General features: G+C 47.6%; 1 protein-coding gene across 1 annotated transcript in view; it reads right to left on the bottom strand.

Moving 5' to 3' along the window:
- NCOR2 (nuclear receptor corepressor 2) overlaps positions 1-19,427 on the bottom strand; it is a 218,467-nt gene that overhangs the window by 62,463 nt on the left and 136,577 nt on the right. Inside the window, 5 exon segments of the mRNA XM_087942977.1 lie at positions 540-679; positions 1,019-1,183; positions 5,019-5,253; positions 5,866-5,986; positions 13,200-13,731. Of these exon segments, the coding sequence (XP_087799103.1) occupies positions 540-679; positions 1,019-1,183; positions 5,019-5,253; positions 5,866-5,986; positions 13,200-13,731 (1,193 nt within the window).

Below are 19,427 nucleotides of genomic sequence, written 5' to 3'. Positions count from 1 at the left end.
GGAGACCCAGCCGATCAGCTGGGACTCAATGGGAGGCAGCGAAGAGATGCGGGTGGGGCCAGTCAGAGGTGGGATTGGCCGGTTCTCCCAACTACTCAAAATTTCCGCTACCGGTTCTCCAGAACTGGTCAGAACCGGCTGAATCCCACCTCTGAAGGGAAGGGAGATTATAATAAGAGGGAGGGAGAGTCTGAGGGAAGTCCTGCCTTAGTACTTGGCAACCACAGGTGCCCCCAACATGAATGACATCAAGCTGGCCACACCCTCCCCCCTCTGGCCATGCCCCCCCAGAGGTCAAACACAACCCTTATGTGGCCCTCAATGAAATCAAGTTTGACATCCTTAGGTTAGTTGGGAGGGTCTCAGAAGGTTGAGTTTTATTTTATTTTATTGATTTGATTTGTCAAACGCTTACAATATAATGGAAATAAGAATAAACATCAGCATAAATACATGAAATAGGTACGAATAATTGGGGACAACAGGACAAGGGATGGTAGGCACGATTTGTGTACTTATGCACAGTTTTATACGTTTACCTGGGAGATACAACCAGGTGTTCTTTCAAGAACAGAGGGGTGCTTGTTGGAGATCAGAGGAGGCGGATTGGAGATGGCTGACAACCGTGGTGGGCCAGTCCGAGAACTTTCGTGAGCATTCAAGGAGATGGGATGAGCTGCTGCAGGGAGAAAACGAGAGAAAGTTTAAAACAATGTGAGAGGTAAGTGAGCTTGGTTCTTTCTAAGAAAGATCTGCCTCCTTGATTAGGAGAAACTTGGGAGTTTGAACGTGCGCAACCCCAAATAACTCATGACTGTCTGCAGCCCTTGTGCCCCACCAAGCCAAGAAAGTCTCCCCTGGGCTTAGCTTTCACAGTCCTAATTCTTGCTGTTTTCCGCTTCTGTCCTGGATCTGGAATTTGTCAACTCTTCAACCCAGTCTCCAGATTACAATCCACTGGGCACTGCCAAGGCTGGACAGTCAAACCCCACGCCCAAGAGCCAAGAGCTGGACTCACCGGAAGGGTTATATTGAAATGTGTGAGACTCGGTGTGTGGGGAGGTGCGGATCACGTCCCTCGAGGCGCCTTGGTAAGGGAGGACCGGGGGCCAACAGGTTGGGGTGGCGGGTTCTCCCGCTTGCTTCTGTCTATCTGGAAGCGGCGTGAAAAGCACCGGTTTTTCTACCCGAGGAGAAAAAAAAGGGCAAGAGAAGTGGATGTCAGAGGGGCTATGTTAGGAAGATTGTATTTTTGGATGGATGGAGATAGGATGGGATGGAAGGATGGATGGAGGTGGGTGGGGTGGGCTGGTAGAAGAATGGAAGGATGGGTGCATGTATGGAAGAATGGATACAGGGATGGGATAGACAGACAGACCCTGTAGATTGATATTGTAGATGATAGGTATGTATGTAGGTAGGTAGGTAGACAGAGACAGAGAGACAGATGATAGACCGACAGAGAGATGATAGCTATCAATAGACAATGAATAGAGAGAGATGATATAGACAGATGATGATAGATGATATAGATAGATAGAGATAGGCAATGATAGATAGATAGATAGATAGATAGATAGATAGATAGATAGATAGATAGATAGATAGATAGATAGATAGATATAGATATATGTGATAGAGATAAATAGAGATAGGTAGGCAATGATATAGATAGAAATAGATAGGCGATGATAGATTGATATAGATAGATAGGCAAAGATAGAGATAGGCAATGATAGATAGGATAGATAGACAGACAGATAGATAGATATAGATAGACAGACAGACAGACAAAGATTTATATAGAGAGATAGGCAATGATAGATAGGATAGATAGATAGATAGATAGATAGATAGATAGATAGATAGATAGATAGATAGATAGATAGATAGATAGATGTGATAGAGATAGAAAGAGTTAGGTAGGCAATGATATAGATAGAAATAGATAGGCAATGATAGACAGATATAGATGGATAGGCAAAGATAGAGATAGGCAATGATAGATAGATAGGACAGATAGATAGATAGATAGATAAGACAGACAGACAGACAGACAGACAGACAGACAGACAGATAGATAGACAGACAGACAGATAAGTGATGATAGATAGAGAGATAGACAGGTGGATTGACAGATGGATGAAAGATAGATCTCTCAATCTTTGGAGGAGTCTTGATTCCTGGAGATCACATTGACATACCCCCCATGCAGTCTTTTTGGCAACTTTTCCAGAACTACCACAGCTTCCTATATTAGTACTTTCTGAAGGCTTGTGGGGGTGGGGGGTGGGGTAGGAAATGGCTTTTCACCCAGCTGGCTTCCTGCCCAAAGACCAGGTCTGGGAACCCCTGTCCCCTCGCTTCCAGTCCACACCTTGGACCACCACACCAAAGTGGAGATGCAAACATCGCAAGGGAAACCCCCAGGAGAAAGTGACGGGGGGGTCTACCAGGCAGCCACGAACACCTGCATCTTGCAGAGGCATTCCTTCCGCTCTTTTTTAAGGCTGGGCTATGGAAATGGGAGCCTTATACTACTGGAGAGATCTTAGAGTTGAGACAGGTGGCACCCCAAGCATTCTTCAAACAGAGAAGATCCGTTTGCAAGGATGATGAGGGGACTGGAGACTTAAATATACGATGAACAGTTGCAGGAACTGGGCCTGGCTAGTCAAGGGAAGAGAAGGACCAGGGGAGACAGGATAGCAGCCTTCCAGTATGTGAGGGGCTGCCACAGAGAGGAGGAAGGGGTCAAACTATTTTCCAAGGCACCTGTAGGCCAGACAAGGAACAATGGATGAAAACTGATCAAGGAGAGATTCAACCTGGAAATAAGGAGAAATTTTCTGACAGTGAGAACAATCAACCAGTGGAACAGACGTTGCATTCAGAAGTTGTGGGAGCTTCATCACTGGAGGCTTTCAAGAAGAGACTGGACTGCCATCCCTCAGAAATGGTGTAGGGTCTCCTGCTTGGGCAGGGGGTTGGACTAGATGACCTACAAGGTCCCTTCCAGCTCTGTTAATCTGTAAGTTCTTAAGAATGGCATGCTTGGATGAAGAGAGAGAGAGAGAGAAAAACTCCTTCCAGCTCCAAAGCAGGGAAGAAAGACCCTGCTTGGAAGTTTCAAGCAATTTAATTCTGGGTTTCCTCCTCTCCCTCCCCTCCCCCATAACTCCAAGGCCTCCTTGAGAAAACCCCGCACTTATCCCCAGGAAGGAGGTTACGGCTGCCGTTTATCAAAAGCCCTGGGAGTGGAGCAAGGGAGATGTCGGTTGAGGCAATCTGTCATCCAAATGGATTTTCTTGGCTGGGCAGTCCTGCTCCGAAGGCCAAGTGGGAAAAGGGGGGGCGAAGGGGGACTGAATGAAGAAGTGCACAGCTTGTGCCGAAGAGAAGCATGGCCAGCTGTCCCAGGCCTGCCCACTCTTTTCCCTGCGCACAAGACAGCTTTGCGGCTCCAGGAGGAGGAGGAGGAGGGGAGGAGGAGGGAGGAGGAGGAGGAGGAGGAGGAGGGGAGGAGAGGAGGAGGAGGGAGGAGGAGGAGGAGGAGGAGGAGGAGGAGGAGGAGGGGAGGAGGGGAGAGGAGGAGGGAGGAGGAGGAGGGGGAGGAGGAGGAGGAGGAGGGAGGAGGAGGAGGAGGAGGAGGAGGGGGAGGAAGGGAGGAGGAGGAGGAGGAGGGAGGAGGAGGAGGGGGGGGAGGAGGGAGGAGGGGGAGGAGGGGAGGGGGGAGGAGGAGGAGGAGGAGGAGGAGGAGGGAGGGGAGGAGGGAGGGGGAGGAGGAGGGAGGAGGAGGAGGAGGGGAGGGGGGGAGGAGGGGAGGGAGAGAGGGAGAGGGGAGGGGGAGGGGGAGGGGGGAGGAGGAGGGAGGGGGGGAGGAGGAGGAGGGGGAGGGGGGGGAGGGGGGGAGGAGGAGGGAGGACTTTCAAGGAGGGGGAGGAGGGAGGAGGAGGGGGAGGAGGAGGAGGGGAGGAGGGGAGGGCCTGGGGAGGAGGGGAGGGGGGAGGAGGAGGAGGAGCTCCTTGCCTGCCTGCCTTTTCCTTCCTTCTTCCTTCCCTCCCTCTTTACTTCCTTCCTCCTTTCTTCTAATTTCTTTCCTCTCTCTCTCCACTAATTTTCCTTCCTTCCTTACTCTTTTGTTCCCTCCTTCCCTCCCTATTTCCTTCCTCACTTCTTTCCTCTCTCCCCTCCACTAATTTTCCTTCCCCTCTCCCCTTCCATTCTCCTCCTCCTCTGTAATTGCTTCGTTTTCACCCTTCCTTCTTTCTTCTAACTTTTCCTCTCTCTCCCTCCATTAATTTTCCTTCCTTCCTTCCCTTTTTCCTCTCCTTCTCTATTTCCTTCCTCGTTTTCACCCTTCTTTCTTCTAACTTCTTCCTCTCTCCCTCCATTAATTTTCCTTCCTTCCTTCTTTCCTCCCTCCCTCCCTTCCCATCTTCCCCTCCCTCTCTTTACTTCCTTCCTTTTTCACCCTTCCTTCTTTCTTCTAACTCCTTTCCTCTCTCTCTCCACTTCTTTCCTTCCTTCCCCTCCTTCTCTCTTTACTTCCTTCTTGTTCACCCTTCCTTCCTTCTTCTAACTTTCCTCTCTCCCTCCACTAATTTTCCTTCCTTCCTTCCTTCCTTCCTTCCTTCCTTCCTTCCTTCCTTCCTTCCTTCCTTCCTTCCCCTCCTTCTCTCTTTACTTCCTTCTTGTTCACCCTTCCTTCCTTCCTTCCCCTCCTTCTCTTTTACTTCCTTCTTGTTCACCCTTCCTTCCTTCTTCTAACTTTCCTCTCTCCTCCACTAATTTTCCTTCCTTCCTTCCTTCCTTCCTTCCCTCCTTCTCTCTTTACTTCCTTCTTGTTCACCCTTCCTTCCTTCTTCTAACTTTCCTCTCTCCCTCCACTAATTTTCCTTCCTTCCTTCCTTCCTTCCTTCCTTCCTTCCTTCCTTCCTTCCTTCCTTCCTTCCTTCCTCCTCCTTTCCTCCCTCCCTCCCTCTGCAGCATCCCCATACACCCCAAAGCACACTCACCCTCTTTCTCTGCTTCAGCTGGGCTCCGATGCGGAGCTCCCCGAGGGCTGTTGCTGGTGCTGGAGCAAAGGGGGGGCTCCTTCTCCGAGGGGGGCAGCTTGCTGAGTGCAGCCTCCTCCTCCTCCTCCTCCTGGGCCAGGGTGATCTGCTGCTGGTAGAGGGCCAAGGTGTGGGGAGGCACGGGGGCTTTTGTGGCTCCGCTCTGCAACGCTCCCTCCAGCGCGCCTTCGGAAATCTGTGGGGAAAGGAGAACTTGGGTTAGGGCCCTTTGCAATGGGCACCCATCGCCCCCCGCCCGTGATGTTTGTATTAAGTTAGTGTCAGTCAGTTGTGCTAGTTTCATCAAAACCCAAAGCTGTTGTAGCTGACCTTATAGATTGAGGAGGGAGGAAGGAAGGAAGGAAGGAAGGAAGGAAGGAAGGAAGGAAGGAAGGAAGGAAGGAAGGAAGGAAGGAAGGAAGGAAGGAAGGAAGGAAGATTAGTGGAGGGAGGGAGGAAAGAAGTCAGTAGAAGGAAGGAAGGGTGAGAGAGAAATAGAAGGAAGGAAAAGAGAGAAGGGAGGGAGATTAGTGGACGGAAGGTGGAAAGAAGTCAGAAGAAGGAAAGAAGAGAAATGGAACGAGGAAGAGAGAAGAAAAGACAGAGAAGGAAGGAAGGGAGATTAGTGGAGGGAGGGAGAAATCAGAAGAAGGAAGGGTGAGAGAAATGGAAAGAAAGAAAAAGAGAAGGAAAGAAAGAGGGAGAAGTAGGGAAATGGAGGACAGGAGGAAGGGAAGGGAGGATGAGATGGAAGGAAGGGAAAAAGAGAAAAGGAGCGAAGAGGAGAGGAGAGGAGAGACAGACTCACAATGGGAGGGATGGCAGCTGCCCTCTGCTTCAGCTGCTTCAGGTCCAGAGGCTTCTGAGGTGAGGAGGTGAGCCGGGCATCATTGGGGGTACCAAGGAGGCTTAAGCGGGCAGCCGGCAACCTGCAGAGAGACCCAACAAAGCATTGCTTTGGCCCCAAAATTCAAACCAATTCGCTTGAACAGCTGCAGAGATTCACTCAACAACCACGGGGAAAAGGTCACAAAGTCAGGCACAAGCCACTTAACAACCACCCTGCTTAGCAGTGGGAATTCTGTTCTCGAGTATGTTCTTAAGCCGAGGACCACCTGGGATTTTTTGACTTTGCTGAGAAGTCAAACCTGAGTTGATCTCTTCAAGTCCTTAGGCGACTGTCTTGAGGCTCTGTCTCACTTTTGGCTAAGAGATGAGGAACCCAGCCATCTTCTGGACCATGGGAGACCCCATCAGGAAGACCTTGGGGTCTCTGGGACTGTTCCCAGCAGAACAAAGACCTGTCTATTGACCTCGTGTTGACTTGGTTCCTTGATGTGAGGGTCAAAAGATAAAGACCACGAACTCAGAGAAGATCATGAACCCTTGTTGGAATGTCTTCTGGATCATGGGAGATCCTATCCGAAGACTTTGGGCTCTTTGGGATTGGTTTCACCAGAATTAAGATTTATGGGACTTGACTGATGACCAGCCTCATTGATATAGGTGCTAGAAGATAAGAGCACCAACTTTTAAGCTTTGGCGGTTCATAAGATAAGACCATGAACCTTGTGGGAATGTCTTCTGGATCATTGGAGATCCCATCAGAAGACTTTGGGGTCATCCTGACATCCAAGCTGTTTCTCCTATAACAGAGATAACAGATAATCAGAGTTGGAATGGACTTTATAGGTCATCTAGTCCAAGTGGGAGACCCTACACCATTTCTGACAAATGGCAGTCCAATTTCTTCTTGAAGGTCTCCAGTGATGGCACTCCCACAACTTCCAAGGGCAACTTCTGTTCCATGGGTTGATTGTTCTCACTGTCAGAAAGTTTCTCCTTATTTCCAGGTTAAATCTCTCCTTGTTCAGTTTCCATCCATTATTCCTTGTCTGGCCTTCGGGTGCTTTACGAAATAGCTTGACCCCTTCCTCCTCTCTCTGGCAGCCCCTCAAATATTGGAAGATGCTCTCCTGTCTCCCCTGGTCCTTCTCTTCCCTAGACTAGCCAGGCCCAGGTCTTTGGGACTGCTTCCACTAGAACAAAGATTTATGGGACCTGGCTGAGGACCTCGTGTTAAATCTCCTTGATGTGGGTGCCAGAAGACATCAGACTTTCAAGCTTTGGAGACTTGATGGGAGAAGACGCTGAACCATGTTGGAACGGTTACCATCAAAAGACCTTGGGGTCTTTGGGACTGTTCCCACTAGAACAAAAAGACCTGGCTGATGACCTCGTGTTGACTTATCTCCTTGACGTGAGTGTCAGGAGATAAGAACGCAAACTCCTAAACTCTGGAGGTTTGTAAGAGAAGATCATGAACCACACTTGGAATATCTTATTGTCTATTGGAGAACCCATCAGAAGATTTTGGGGATTAGTATCACCAGAACTAAGATTTATGGGACCTGGCTGAGGACCTCATGTTGACTTATCTCCTTGATGTGGGGTGTCAGAAGATAACATCACCAACTCTTAAGCTTTGGAGATTTAGAAGAGAAGATCAGGAACCATGTTGGAATGTCGCCCATCCCATAACCGGCGAAAAGCGGAACAGATTCAACCATCCCAGGGATCTCCCAGGGGTTTAATCCACTGGCAAAAAACGGGATTAGGTTTCCGCTTGGTGTTCTCTGGCTCTTTTTTTTTTTTTAATCCTGTGAACATCTTTGGCTGTTCCCAAGCCATAAACTGACAACGGTTAATGCATGACTGTACAGGCCTCCGTATTCATTTATATTTAGCCTGACCCATGCTTGAACTTCTCATTCCTCCAGCTGCCAGCAGCAACCTTTATAAAATATAGATATATATGCAACGATAATTATCTTTAGAGACCTTTTCCCCCGCTTCTCTTCCCTGGAAGGATGTGAAGCTATGGCATCCATCCTCAACCCGCACCAAACCATTGGGGCCAGTATGCTAAGATAGAATAGAATAACAAGGTTGGAAGAGGGGACCTTGGAGGTCTTCTAGTCCAACCCCCTGCCTAGGCAGGAAACCCTACACCACTTCAGACAGATGGTTGTCCAATCTCTTCTTAAAAACTTCCAGCCTTGGAGTATCCACAACTTCTGGAGGCCAGCTGTTCCACTGGTTAACTGTCCTCACTGTTAAGAAATTTCTCCTTAATTCCAGGTTGCCGCTCTCCCTGATTAGTTTCCATCCATTATTTCTTGTTTTCTGATTGCTTTGGAGAATAAATTGACCCCCTCTTCTTTGCGGCAGCCCCTCAAATATTGAAACACTGCTATCATGTCATGCCTAGTCCTTCTTTTCTCTAGACTGGCCCTATTCAATTCCTGTAATGGTTCTTCGTATATTTTAGCCTCCAGCCCCCTATATTTTACTTACTAAGTCTTTCTCTAAAGCCTTAGTAAGGCCACACTTAGAGTACTGCATCCAGTTTTGGTCACCACACTATAGAAAAGGATGTTGAGACTCTGGAAAAAGTGCAGAGAAGAGCAAACCAGGATGATGAGGGGACTGGAGGCTAAAACCTACGAAGAACAACGCAACACTAAATTGCATTAACAGAGGAATTCAATCAAGATCAAATAAGGTACTAATACCACTCTACAAAGCCTTAGTAAGACCACACCTAGAATCCTGCATCCAGTTTTGGTCTCCACACTATAGAAAAGGATGTTGAGACTCTGGAAAAAGTGCAGAGAAGAGCAAACCAGAATGATGAGGGGACTGGAGGCCAAAACATACGAAGAACAACGCAACACTAAATAGCAATAACATCAAGATCAAATAAGGTACTAATACCACTCTACAAAGCCTTAGTAAGGCCACACTTAGAGTACTGCATCCAGTTTTGGTCTCCACGCTATAAATGTAGATGTTGAGACTCTGGAAAGAGTGCAGAGAAGAGCAACCAGGATGATGAGAGGACTGGAGGCCAAAACATACGATGAACGGTTGCAGGAACTGGGCCTGGCTAGTCTAGGGAAGAGAAGAAGGACCAGGGGAGACAGGAGGGCATCTTCCAATATTTGAGGGGCTGCCCCAGAGAGGAGGAAGGGGGTCAAGCTATTTTCCAAAGCACTTGAAGGCCAGGCAAGGAACAATGGATGGAAACTGATCCAGGAGAGATTGATTCATCCTGGAACTAAGGAGAAATTTTCTGACAGTGAGAACAATCAACCCCTGGAACAGAAGTTGCCTTCAGAAGTTGTGGGAGCTTCATCAGTGGAGGCTTTCAAGAAGAGACCAGACTGCCATCTGTCAGAAATGGTGTAGGGTCTCCTGCTTGCGTGGAGGGGTTGGACTAGAAGACCTCCAAGGTCCCTTTCCAACTCTGTTCATCTGTTACATGTTAGGCCCCCAGCCCGCTAATTATCTTTGCCACTGTTTTCTGCACTCTCTTTCCAGAGTCTCAAGATGTTTTTTTTTTTGGGGTGGTGGGGTGGTGCAGAGGAGTACCTGGCTTCCTTCCAAGCCGATGTCATAAATTTGTACTCCCAATGCTCTTGTTTTCTCCCGCCCTGGGTCAGCCCTCCCTTGATAAATGTCTGCCCAAGAATATGATTTCAAGAGGCATTTAAGGAAATGGAGTGAAAAGCGCTGCACTAAATAAGCCTTTTCAGCCGCGGGGAGACAGGCAGGCAAGGCAGCTGTCCCAGAACCGACTGGCTGTCCGGGAAGTGACCGTCTGGTGGTGCCTGACCTCCTTTAACCCCGGCCGGTGGGCATCGATCCCAAAGAGGATCTGAAGCTGCCTTTTCAGTGACCGTCAGGAGGTGTCACAGATCATTAAGCCAAGTGCAAATTTCTCCGGAGAAGATCGGGGTCATAAATCAAGTCTCTTTGAAGTCACGGGGGCTTGTTTGCTCACTTCAGCTTCCAGATGCTCCTGAGAAATCTGTGGCCTGAGTCAGAGGAAGCCCTGGTGGGTCTAGTTTCTGACCCCAGGAGGCAAACTCGCTCGCCCTGCTGACTCACGGACTCTGCGACCGAAGGGTCTTCCAGGTTGGAGCAAAAACCGCAAAACCCTTCGGGAGAGACTTTGCTCTTTGGCGCGTCTCTCTCGTTCCTGGGCTCCCCACCCAATTTATTCAGAAACCTGAATCACTTGCGCAACGCGTGGGAAATAAAAAAGGAGCCACACACGAGGGGAGTTTCCAGTTAAAAACAGCTTGGAAAAGGGCACAATCACATCTTCCAGATGGAGATTACTCCAACCAATTGCCCCAGCAGATCCAATTTGGGTTGAAAAAGCTGCTCGCTCAGAGATCTCCTGGTCCAAGTGATCCCCGGAAGATCACTGCTTTCCCAGAGATCTCCAGGAGTCAAGTGATCCCCGGAAGATCACTGCTTTCCCAGAGATCGCCCGGGAGTCAAGTGATCTCCTGGAAGATCCTGCTTTCCCAGAGATCTCCCGGGAGTCCAGTGATCCCGGAAGATCACTGCTTTCCCAGAGATCTCCCGGGAGTCAAGTGATCCCCCTGGAAGATCACTGCTTTCCCAGGTTCTCCGGGAGTCAGTGATCCCATGGAGGATCACTGCTTCCCAGAGATCTCCTTGGGAGTCAAGTGATCTCCCTGGAAGATCACTGCTTCCCCAGAGATCTCCTTGGGAGTCAAGTGATCCCCCAGAAGATCACTGTTTCCCCAGAGATCTCCTTGGGTCAAGTGATCCCCCAGAAGATCACTGCTTCCCAGAGATCTCCTTGGGAGTCCAAGTGATCCCTTGAGATCACTGCTTCCCAGAGATCTCCTTGGGAGTCAAGTGATCTCCTGGAAGATCTGCTTTCCCAGAGATCTCCTTGGGAGTCCAAGTGATCCCCATGGAAGATCACTGCTTCCCCAGAGATCTCCTTGGGAGTCCAAGTGATCCCCGAAGATCACTGTTTCCCCAGAGATCTCCTTGGGAGTCAAGTGATCCCCGGAAGATCACTGTTTCCCAGAGATCTCCTTGGGAGTCCAAGTGATCCCCGGAAGATCACTGTTTCCCAGAGATCTCCTGGGAGTCCAAGTGATCCCCTTGAAGATCACTGCTTCCCAGAGATCTCCTTGGGAGTCCAAGTGATCTCCCTGGAAGATCACTGCTTTCCCAGAGATCTCCCGGGAGTCCAAGTGATCTCCCTGGAAGATCACTGCTTTCCCAGAGATCTCCTTGGGAGTCCAAGTGATCTCCCTGGAAGATCACTGCTTTCCCAGAGATCTCCCTGGGAGTCCAAGTGATCCCCATGGAAGATCACTGCTTCCCCAGAGATCTCCTTGGGAGTCCAAGTGATCCCCTGGAAGATCACTGCTTTCCCAGAGATCTCCTTGGGAGTCCAAGTGATCTCCTGGAAGATCACTGCTTTCCCAGAGATCTCCACAGGAGTCCAAGTGATCCCTCTGAAAGATCACTGCTTCCCCAGAGATCTCCTTGGGAGTCCAAGTGATCTCCCTGGAAGATCACTGCTTTCCCAGAGATCTCCCTGGGAGTCCAAGTGATCTCCCTGAAAGATCACTGCTTCCCCAGAGTTCTCCGCGGGAGTCCAAGTGATCCCCATGAAGGATCACTGTTTCCCAGAGATCTCCTTGGGAGTCCAAGTGATCCCCGAAAGATCACTGCTTCCCCAGAGATCTCCTTGGGAGTCCAAGTGATCCCCTGGAAGATCACTGCTTTCCCAGAGATCTCCTTGGGAGTCCAAGTGATCCCCTGAAAGATCACTGCTTCCCCAGAGATCTCCTCGGGAGTCCAAGTGATCCCCTGGAAGATCACTGCTTCCCCAGAGATCTCCTGGGAGTCCAAGTGATCCCCTGAAGATCACTGCTTCCCCAGAGATCTCCTGGGAGTCCAAGTGATCCCCTGGAAGATCACTGCTTTCCCAGAGATCTCCTGGGAGTCAAGTGATCCCCTGGAAGATCACTGCTTCCCCAGAGATCTCCTTGGGAGTCCAAACATATCCTGCTGCTGAAAATCGGATCGCTCGTCCTCAAAGAGGATTCCCGTCGTCCTAGGCGGGAAAAATCTGCAGCCGTCTAAGGTTAAACATTCAGGAGTGCCAAAGCACCCTGCTAGCTTTTCATGGGAGGTATAGATAGTCCTTGACTTACAGCCATTCAGTTAGTGACCGTTCAAAGTTACAATGGCCCTGGAAAAAGTGACTTGTGACCGTTTGTTCACACTTACGACCGACCGTTGCAGCATCCCCGTGTTTTGCTCCCATGACCAAATTCAGACACTTGGCCCACTTGCTCCTAGTTATGTTGGTTGCTCTGTGTGTGTCACACGATCCCATTTTGCAGCTTTCTGACATGCGAAGTCAATGGGGGAGCCAGACTCCCTTAGCAGCCCGTGCGACTAACTTCACAACCGCAATTTCGCTTTGAACAACGGCGGAAAGAGGGGTCGCTGAATGGGTTCAACGCTCACTCAACAGCGGTCTCACTTAGCAACAGAAACCATGGGACCCCTTGCGATTGTAAGTCAAGGACTTCCCGCATCTACCACCTTCCTTCCTTCCTTCCTTCCTTCCCTTCCTTCCCTTCCTTCCTTCCTTCCTTCCTTCCTTCCTTCCTGACCCAGGCTTCATCAAATTTAATGAAACACAAACTTATTGTAAAAACAAAACCTATTTTAATGCAACACTGGGAATTACTTTCATTCTCAGCCAGAACTATTTATAAACAGTTCCCCCAGATAAGAGCACGCCTGTAGCATGCTGCCAAAAAACAAAAGTTAATTACAACATAAACTAACCAAAGTCCCAGAAAAAAACAACCAACCAGAGTTCACGGAGCTTCCAGAAGGGCTCAGATACTATTGAACTACTTTGCTTCCTGCAAAGGTTTCGTCATTGAGGTCTGACTTTTATCCCTTATGGGAGGGGCAATCACCTCCCCCAAGTCACCCCTTCTGCTCAAGCTGCTCTTGCCTTCTGGCAGCTCTGTGCACACGCACACTGGGAACAGGCTCCCCTCGTTCCTCTGCCTCGCTGCTGCCAGACTCCAGAGGCTCCGGAGGCAGCACCCCACTTCCAGATGGTCCTGACCCCATCTCTGCATCGGACACAGGACCTTCGTCTGAGTCCTACCGGACTCCCTGACTGGTCCCCTTCCTTCCCCACTGTCCGGCTGCACCGGCTGCCGGCAAAGCACAACACCTTCCTTCCTTTGCGCCCGCCGTCTTTTCACTTACTTGGTTTTCTCCGCCGGGTCCTGCTCGTCTATCTCGTCGGCGCTGCAAGTGGCGCTGGAGTCGCTATCAGAGGCGGCACTTCCAGTTTTACTGGCTTTGGGGGGGCCCTCCTCCTTCTTGGGGGCCTCCTCGGTCTCTGCCGCCACCCCTTGACCGGTCTCGCCCTTCTGCTCGTCGGCCTTGTTGTCTTCCGGGAGATCTGCCGCTTCCTCCTCCATTTTGATCTCCGCCCCATCCGGTTCGGTGTCCTTCGGGTTTCCTTCTCCATCTTCTGTTTTGATCGTATCAACTGTCGGTTCCTCCTGCGGCTTCTCGCTCCCCGCCAGGCCAGGCTCGGTCCCGCCCGGCGCCGTCTGACCAGCAACGTCTATGGCCTTGTCTTCCGGGGACATCGGAGCTTTCTCCGTGTTGACCGTCGTCATCCTCTCTTCTTCGGCCTCGGGATTCAGTTTGGACTCGTTTTCTGGAGGCTTCTGGGGATCGAGCCTCGGAGAAGGCAGGCTGTCTGTGTCGGAGCTGTTATTAACGGCAACTGGAATTAAAAAAAAACACAATAAAGACACACTGTTCATTTCGGTGGCCAGGTTCCATTTGCAACGCACAAACGCTCGGAGTCCCAAAGGAGCCCTAAACCAAATATATTTTATGGCAGCGAGCTGTTGAGTTAGTTGCAATGCATTATTTAACTCTGAAGAGTTGCAGGCTACGACGGTGGAGGTTCTGGAGAGAAGCTGCTTGTGATTTTTTTTTTTTTCCTTGCAAGCAGGAGGAGACGAGGTGTATTTTCCCCCACTAGTGTAAAAATACCAAACTGAAGAAAGGAAGAAGGTCTTCGGTAGAGAAGCCCATCTTGATAAGTTTTAAAACGAATCTAAGCCATGTTTGTTGTGGAGAGTCTGGGGCCAGAGAATCTCGTAGGGAAAGTCCAGAACGAAAACATGGTTTAGATTCGCTTTAAACTATCGTGATGGGCTTCTCTACCAAAGATTCTCTTCCTTTCTTCAGTTTGGTATTTTTACACCAGAGGGACTCTTTAAATAATGACCACAACTAAGCCCAATCTTTCTGTGGCTAATTCAGACTTGTGTTAAGTGAGTGTTGCCCCATTTTACGACCTCTCTTGTTCAGTGAATCACAGCAGTGGGCTAAATGAGAAATACTACGGTTAAGCAAATGGGGTTTCTCCATTGACTTTGCTTGTTAGAACGAAGCAAAAGATGACGAGGAGACTGGAGGCTAAAACATACAATGAACGGGTGCAGGAACTGGGCCTGGCTAGTCTAGGGAAGAGAAGGACCAGGGGAGACAGGAGAGCATCTTCCAATATTTGAGGGGCTGCCCCACAGAGGAGGAGGGAGGGTCAAGCTATTTTCCAAGGCACCTGATGGCCAGACAAGGAATCATGGATGGAAACTGAATCAGGAGAGATTCAACCTGGAAATAGGGAGAAATTTTCAAACAGTGAGAACAATCAACAAATGGAACAGAAGTTGCCTTGGGAAGTTGTGGGAGCTTCATCACTGGAAGCTTTCAAGAAGGGACTGGACTGCCATCAGTCACAAATAGTGTAGGGTCTCCTGCTTGGGCAGGGGGTTGGACTAGATGACCTACAAAGTCCCTTCCAACTCTTGTTAATCTGAATCTATCTAAGATGGTCAAAGGCCTGGAGGCTAAAACATACAATGAACGGTTGCAGGAACTGGACCTGGCTATTCTAGGGAAGAGAAGGACCAGGGGAGACAGGAGAGCAGTCTTCCAATATTTGAGGGGCTGCCACAGAGAGGTGGAAGGGGTGAAGCTATTTTCCAAGGCACCTAAAGGCCAAACAAGGAATAATGGCGGGAAACTGAACAAGGAGAGATTCAACCTGGAAATAAGGAGGAATTTTCTGACAGAAAAATCAACCAATGGAACAGCTTGCCTTTCAGAAGTTGTTGGAACTTCATCACTGGAGGCTTTCAAGGGGAGATTAGACTGCCATTTGTTCGGGATGGTGTACGGTCTGTTTGGGCAGGGGGTTGGACTAGATGACCTACAAGGTCCCCTCCAACTCTGTTAATCTGTTAAATTCACTGTTAAACCATGTTAAGACCCTGGGACACTGCCACCGTCATAAATATGAGTCAGGTTGCCAAGCGTCTGAAGTTTGATCACGACCATAGAGATGCCACAATGATCGTAAGTGTGAAAAATATCATAACTCCCTTTTTTTCAGTGCCATTGTAACTTTGAATGGTTGCTAAATGAACCATTGTAAGTTGAGGACTGCCTGTAATTTTTTTTAGGAAGGCACCTTTTAGCTGCCGATGTATTTTTCAGTTACTATATATATACATCATTTGCAAGGGAGGTTGCGTGTCTTAATTTCGGTTATTCTTCTTGAACTGAGCACAGCTTTTCCCTAAAACAAAATCTTGCAGAACCATGAAATATATAAACACACACACACACACACACAAAGAGAAATCACTAAAAACTATACTAAAGCCAGACAGGTTCCAAACCAACGGACATCAAAACCCATCCTCAGGTGTGAAGTCACATTGGGGTGACCTGAGCCATGTTCCACTTCAAGGACCTCCAAGGGTTGTGTACTCAACACACAAATTGCACAAGCGCACAGCTGCACCTTTCAAGGATAATTAGAAGATGTGCCCCCTGTTTTTTTTGAGAAAAGTAGATGGGGCTTATCATCTTTTCATTATTAACTTGTTCTCCCGAGTTCCTGGAGTGGATTTTTAAGGCTGCTGCTATTAATCTCCTATCAACCTTGACCAGCATTTCACTTCACTGAGATTGCAGCTGTAAAAAAACATAACCACATAAAAACCTAATTGGAAGGCTGCAGGATTTCTTTGCAGACGGGAGGTTGCTATTATTTTATTTTTATGTTTTTTTTCAGTTGGGAAGGAATTGGCAGGTCTTCAAAAGGTCAGAGAGTTAATGTTGTTTTCCTCTTTCCGCACTGAGGTGACCATGAACTGGAGACCATCTACCCAGATGCTTCAGAACAGGCGAAATTCAATTTAAAGATTCTCTGAAATCCTTTACGGCACGCAGAGCGAATTCATTCTTAATTTCCAGGTTCCTCTTCTCGATTTTCTGGGTCTTTAGATGTTACAAACAGACCTCAATTTGCAAGCATTCATTTAGTGATCATCTGAAGCGACTTGCCATGAATGTGATGGGGATTCTCAATCATCCATGTCATGCTTATCCCAAATGTTTTTTTTCCCCCTCTCCAAAAAAGCAGTTGGACTTTCTTTTGATGTTTTCTTTGAAACACCATTTTGCTTCTCAGATTACAGATTAACAGAGTTGGAAGGGACCTTGTAGGTCATCTAGTCCAACCCCTCACCCAATCAGGAGACCCTATACCATTCCCTACAAATGGCAGTCCAGTCTCTTCTTGAAAGCCTCCAGTGATGAAGCTCCCACAACTTCTGAAGGCAACTTCTCTTTCATTGGTTCATTGTTCTCGCTGTCAGAAAGTTTCTCCTTATTTCCCGGTTGAATTTCTCTTTGATTAGTTTCCATCCATTGTTCCTCGTCTGGCCTTCAGGTGCTTTGGAAAATTGACCTCCTCCTCTCTGTGGCAGCCCCTCAAATATTGGAAGGCTGCTCTCCTGTCTCCCCTGGTTCTTCTCTTCACTAGACTAGCCATGCTGAACACTTGCAACCTTTCATCGTATGTTTTAGCCTCCAGTCCCCTAATCCTCCTGGTTGCTCTTCTCTGCACTCTATTTCTAGAGTCTCAACATCTTTTTTTTTATAGTGTGGTAACCAAAACTGGATGCAGTACTCTAGGTGTGGTCTTACTAAGGCTTTATAGAGTGGGATTAGTACCTCCCTTGACCTTGATTGTATCCCTGTGTTAATGTAACTTAGGATTGCATTGGCTTTTTTGGCTGCCGCTGCACACAGCTGGCTCATATTTAGCTGGTTGTCCACTAAGACTCCAAGATCCCTCTCACAGTTCCTGCTATTGAGCCTGGTTTCACCCAGTCTGTATGTGTCTCTTTGGTTTTTCTTGCCTAAGTGTAGGACTTTATTTTTCTCTACATTGAATTTCATTTTCTCCAATTTCGTCCAAGAAGCTTCTTCTGAAATGAACCGAAGAAGCTTATTGGGTGAGAAGTGAAATGTTTTCAAGGAAAACATTAAGAAAGTCCAGCTGCTTTTTGGGAGGGAGGGGGAACCCACACATTTGGGACTTGCAATGGATTGTTGTGTCCACTTTTCAGCCCAGGGTGGTAGTGAAACCTGAGCACCACACTCAACGTGAACCAGAGGTCAAGATTTGCTACTAGGGTACTAAAGTCCGAGGCAAGACAAGAAACAACGGATGGAAAGTGATCAAAGAGAGAAGCAACCTGGAATTCAGGAGAAACTTCCAAATAGTGAGGACAATTAAGCAGTGGAACAGCTTGCCACTAGAAATCGTGGGTGCTCCATCACTGGAGGTTTTGAAGAAGAGACTTGTCTGAAATGGGATAGGCCAGGGGGTTGGACTAGATGACCTTCAAGGTCCCTTCCATGTCTTTTCTGATTGAGTTCCCTTTCTTGGGGGGAGGGACTTGCTTGCAACAATTCAGACAGGTGACAGCTCCGTTGTCAAACATGACTTGAAGGGGACATCACTCTAGATTGTGGGAAGGGGAGAAGATTCTTGATGAGCAATTCCTGCTGGCTCAAATTAACCCGGCGGCAAACGTGGAAATTCTTTGCAATCAATGCTCTGAATTTGATAAACAGGTGCGGAATGACACAGCCACCTCATCTTCATCATCATTTAAAAAAAAAAAAAGCAACAATGCCTGGTTGCATCATGAGAACCTCTGGTTCATTGCGCAACCCTGAGCGCACAGGTAAAAGCAATATTCCTCCAGGTAGAAGCCTTCCCCAAATTTAATTAAATCCGCCTCGCTCATTCGGAGCACAGAATGTGTCTTGGCTTGGAGCTGGTGCAACCTGGGATTCCTGGCACCGCGGAAGAACATCTATTTTTCTATATCCTTTTTGGCTCCATCCAAAAAGGAATTTTTTTTTTTTTCAATGCTGGCGCGGCCCAGGGAACGGAGTTCCATGCTCCACCCCAGCTCTGGGATCGGATCCAAGGAAGGCACCACAAGGATGCAGGGAATGTGTGTGCGGGGCTTCAAAAGGGAGGCTTGCCAACACCGTTGACACAAACCGAGGCAGGACGGAGGAGGAAGCCAGACCTCTGGGCTTGGGTGTGGTGGTAAGGCGGGTGGGGGTGCGGGGTGGGGGAGAAGGAAATGAAGTCTTTGTTTCCTGAAATTTATTGGGAAATGTTCAGGTGCTGAATGATGCTCCAGAAGAATGAGGCATGGGAAAATCTCTTGGGAGGTGGATCAAAATAAACAAGTGGAGAAGTTATATATATCTCTATATGTTTTATATATATCTATATCTATCTATCATCTTTCCATCATCTATCTATCTCTCTATCTATCTATCATCTATCTATCTATCTATCTATCTATCTATCTATCTATCTATCTCATCTATTTATCTAGCTATCATCTATCTATCTATCATCTATCTATCTGTCTGTCTATCATCTATCTATCTATCTATCTATCTATCTATCTATCTATCTATCTATCATCTATCTATCCATCATCTATCTATCTATCTATCTATCTATCTATCTATCTATCTATCTATCTATCTATCTATCGTCTGTCTATCTATCTATCTATCTATCTATCTATCTATCTATCTATCTATCTATCTATCTATCTATCTATCTATCATCTATCTATCTCTATCTATCATCTATCTATCTATCTATCTATCTATCTATCTATCTATATCTATCTATCTATCATCTATCTATCCATTATCTATCTATCTATCTATCTATCTATCTATCTATCTATCTATCTATCTATCTATCTATCTATCATCATCTATCTATCTATCTATCTATCTATCTATCTATCTATCTATCATCTATCTCTATATCTATCTATATCTCTATCTATCCATTATCTATCTATCTATCTATCTATCTATCTATCTATCTATCTATCTATCTATCATCTATCTATCTATCTATCTATCTATCTATCTATCTATCTATCTATCTATCTATCTATCTACCTATCTATCTACCTATCTATCTATCATCTATCTATCTCTATATCTATCTATATCATCTATCTATCCATCTATCTATCTATCTATCTATCTATCTATCTA

This window comes from Notechis scutatus, chromosome 13, assembly GCF_049901735.1.
Source record: "Notechis scutatus isolate UNSWTSFEM ecotype Mainland chromosome 13, rNotScu1.2, whole genome shotgun sequence".
NCBI lineage: Eukaryota > Metazoa > Chordata > Lepidosauria > Squamata > Elapidae > Notechis > Notechis scutatus.
The sequence above is the reverse complement of the archived record's forward strand: the minus strand, read 5'-3'. Positions and strand labels throughout refer to the sequence as shown.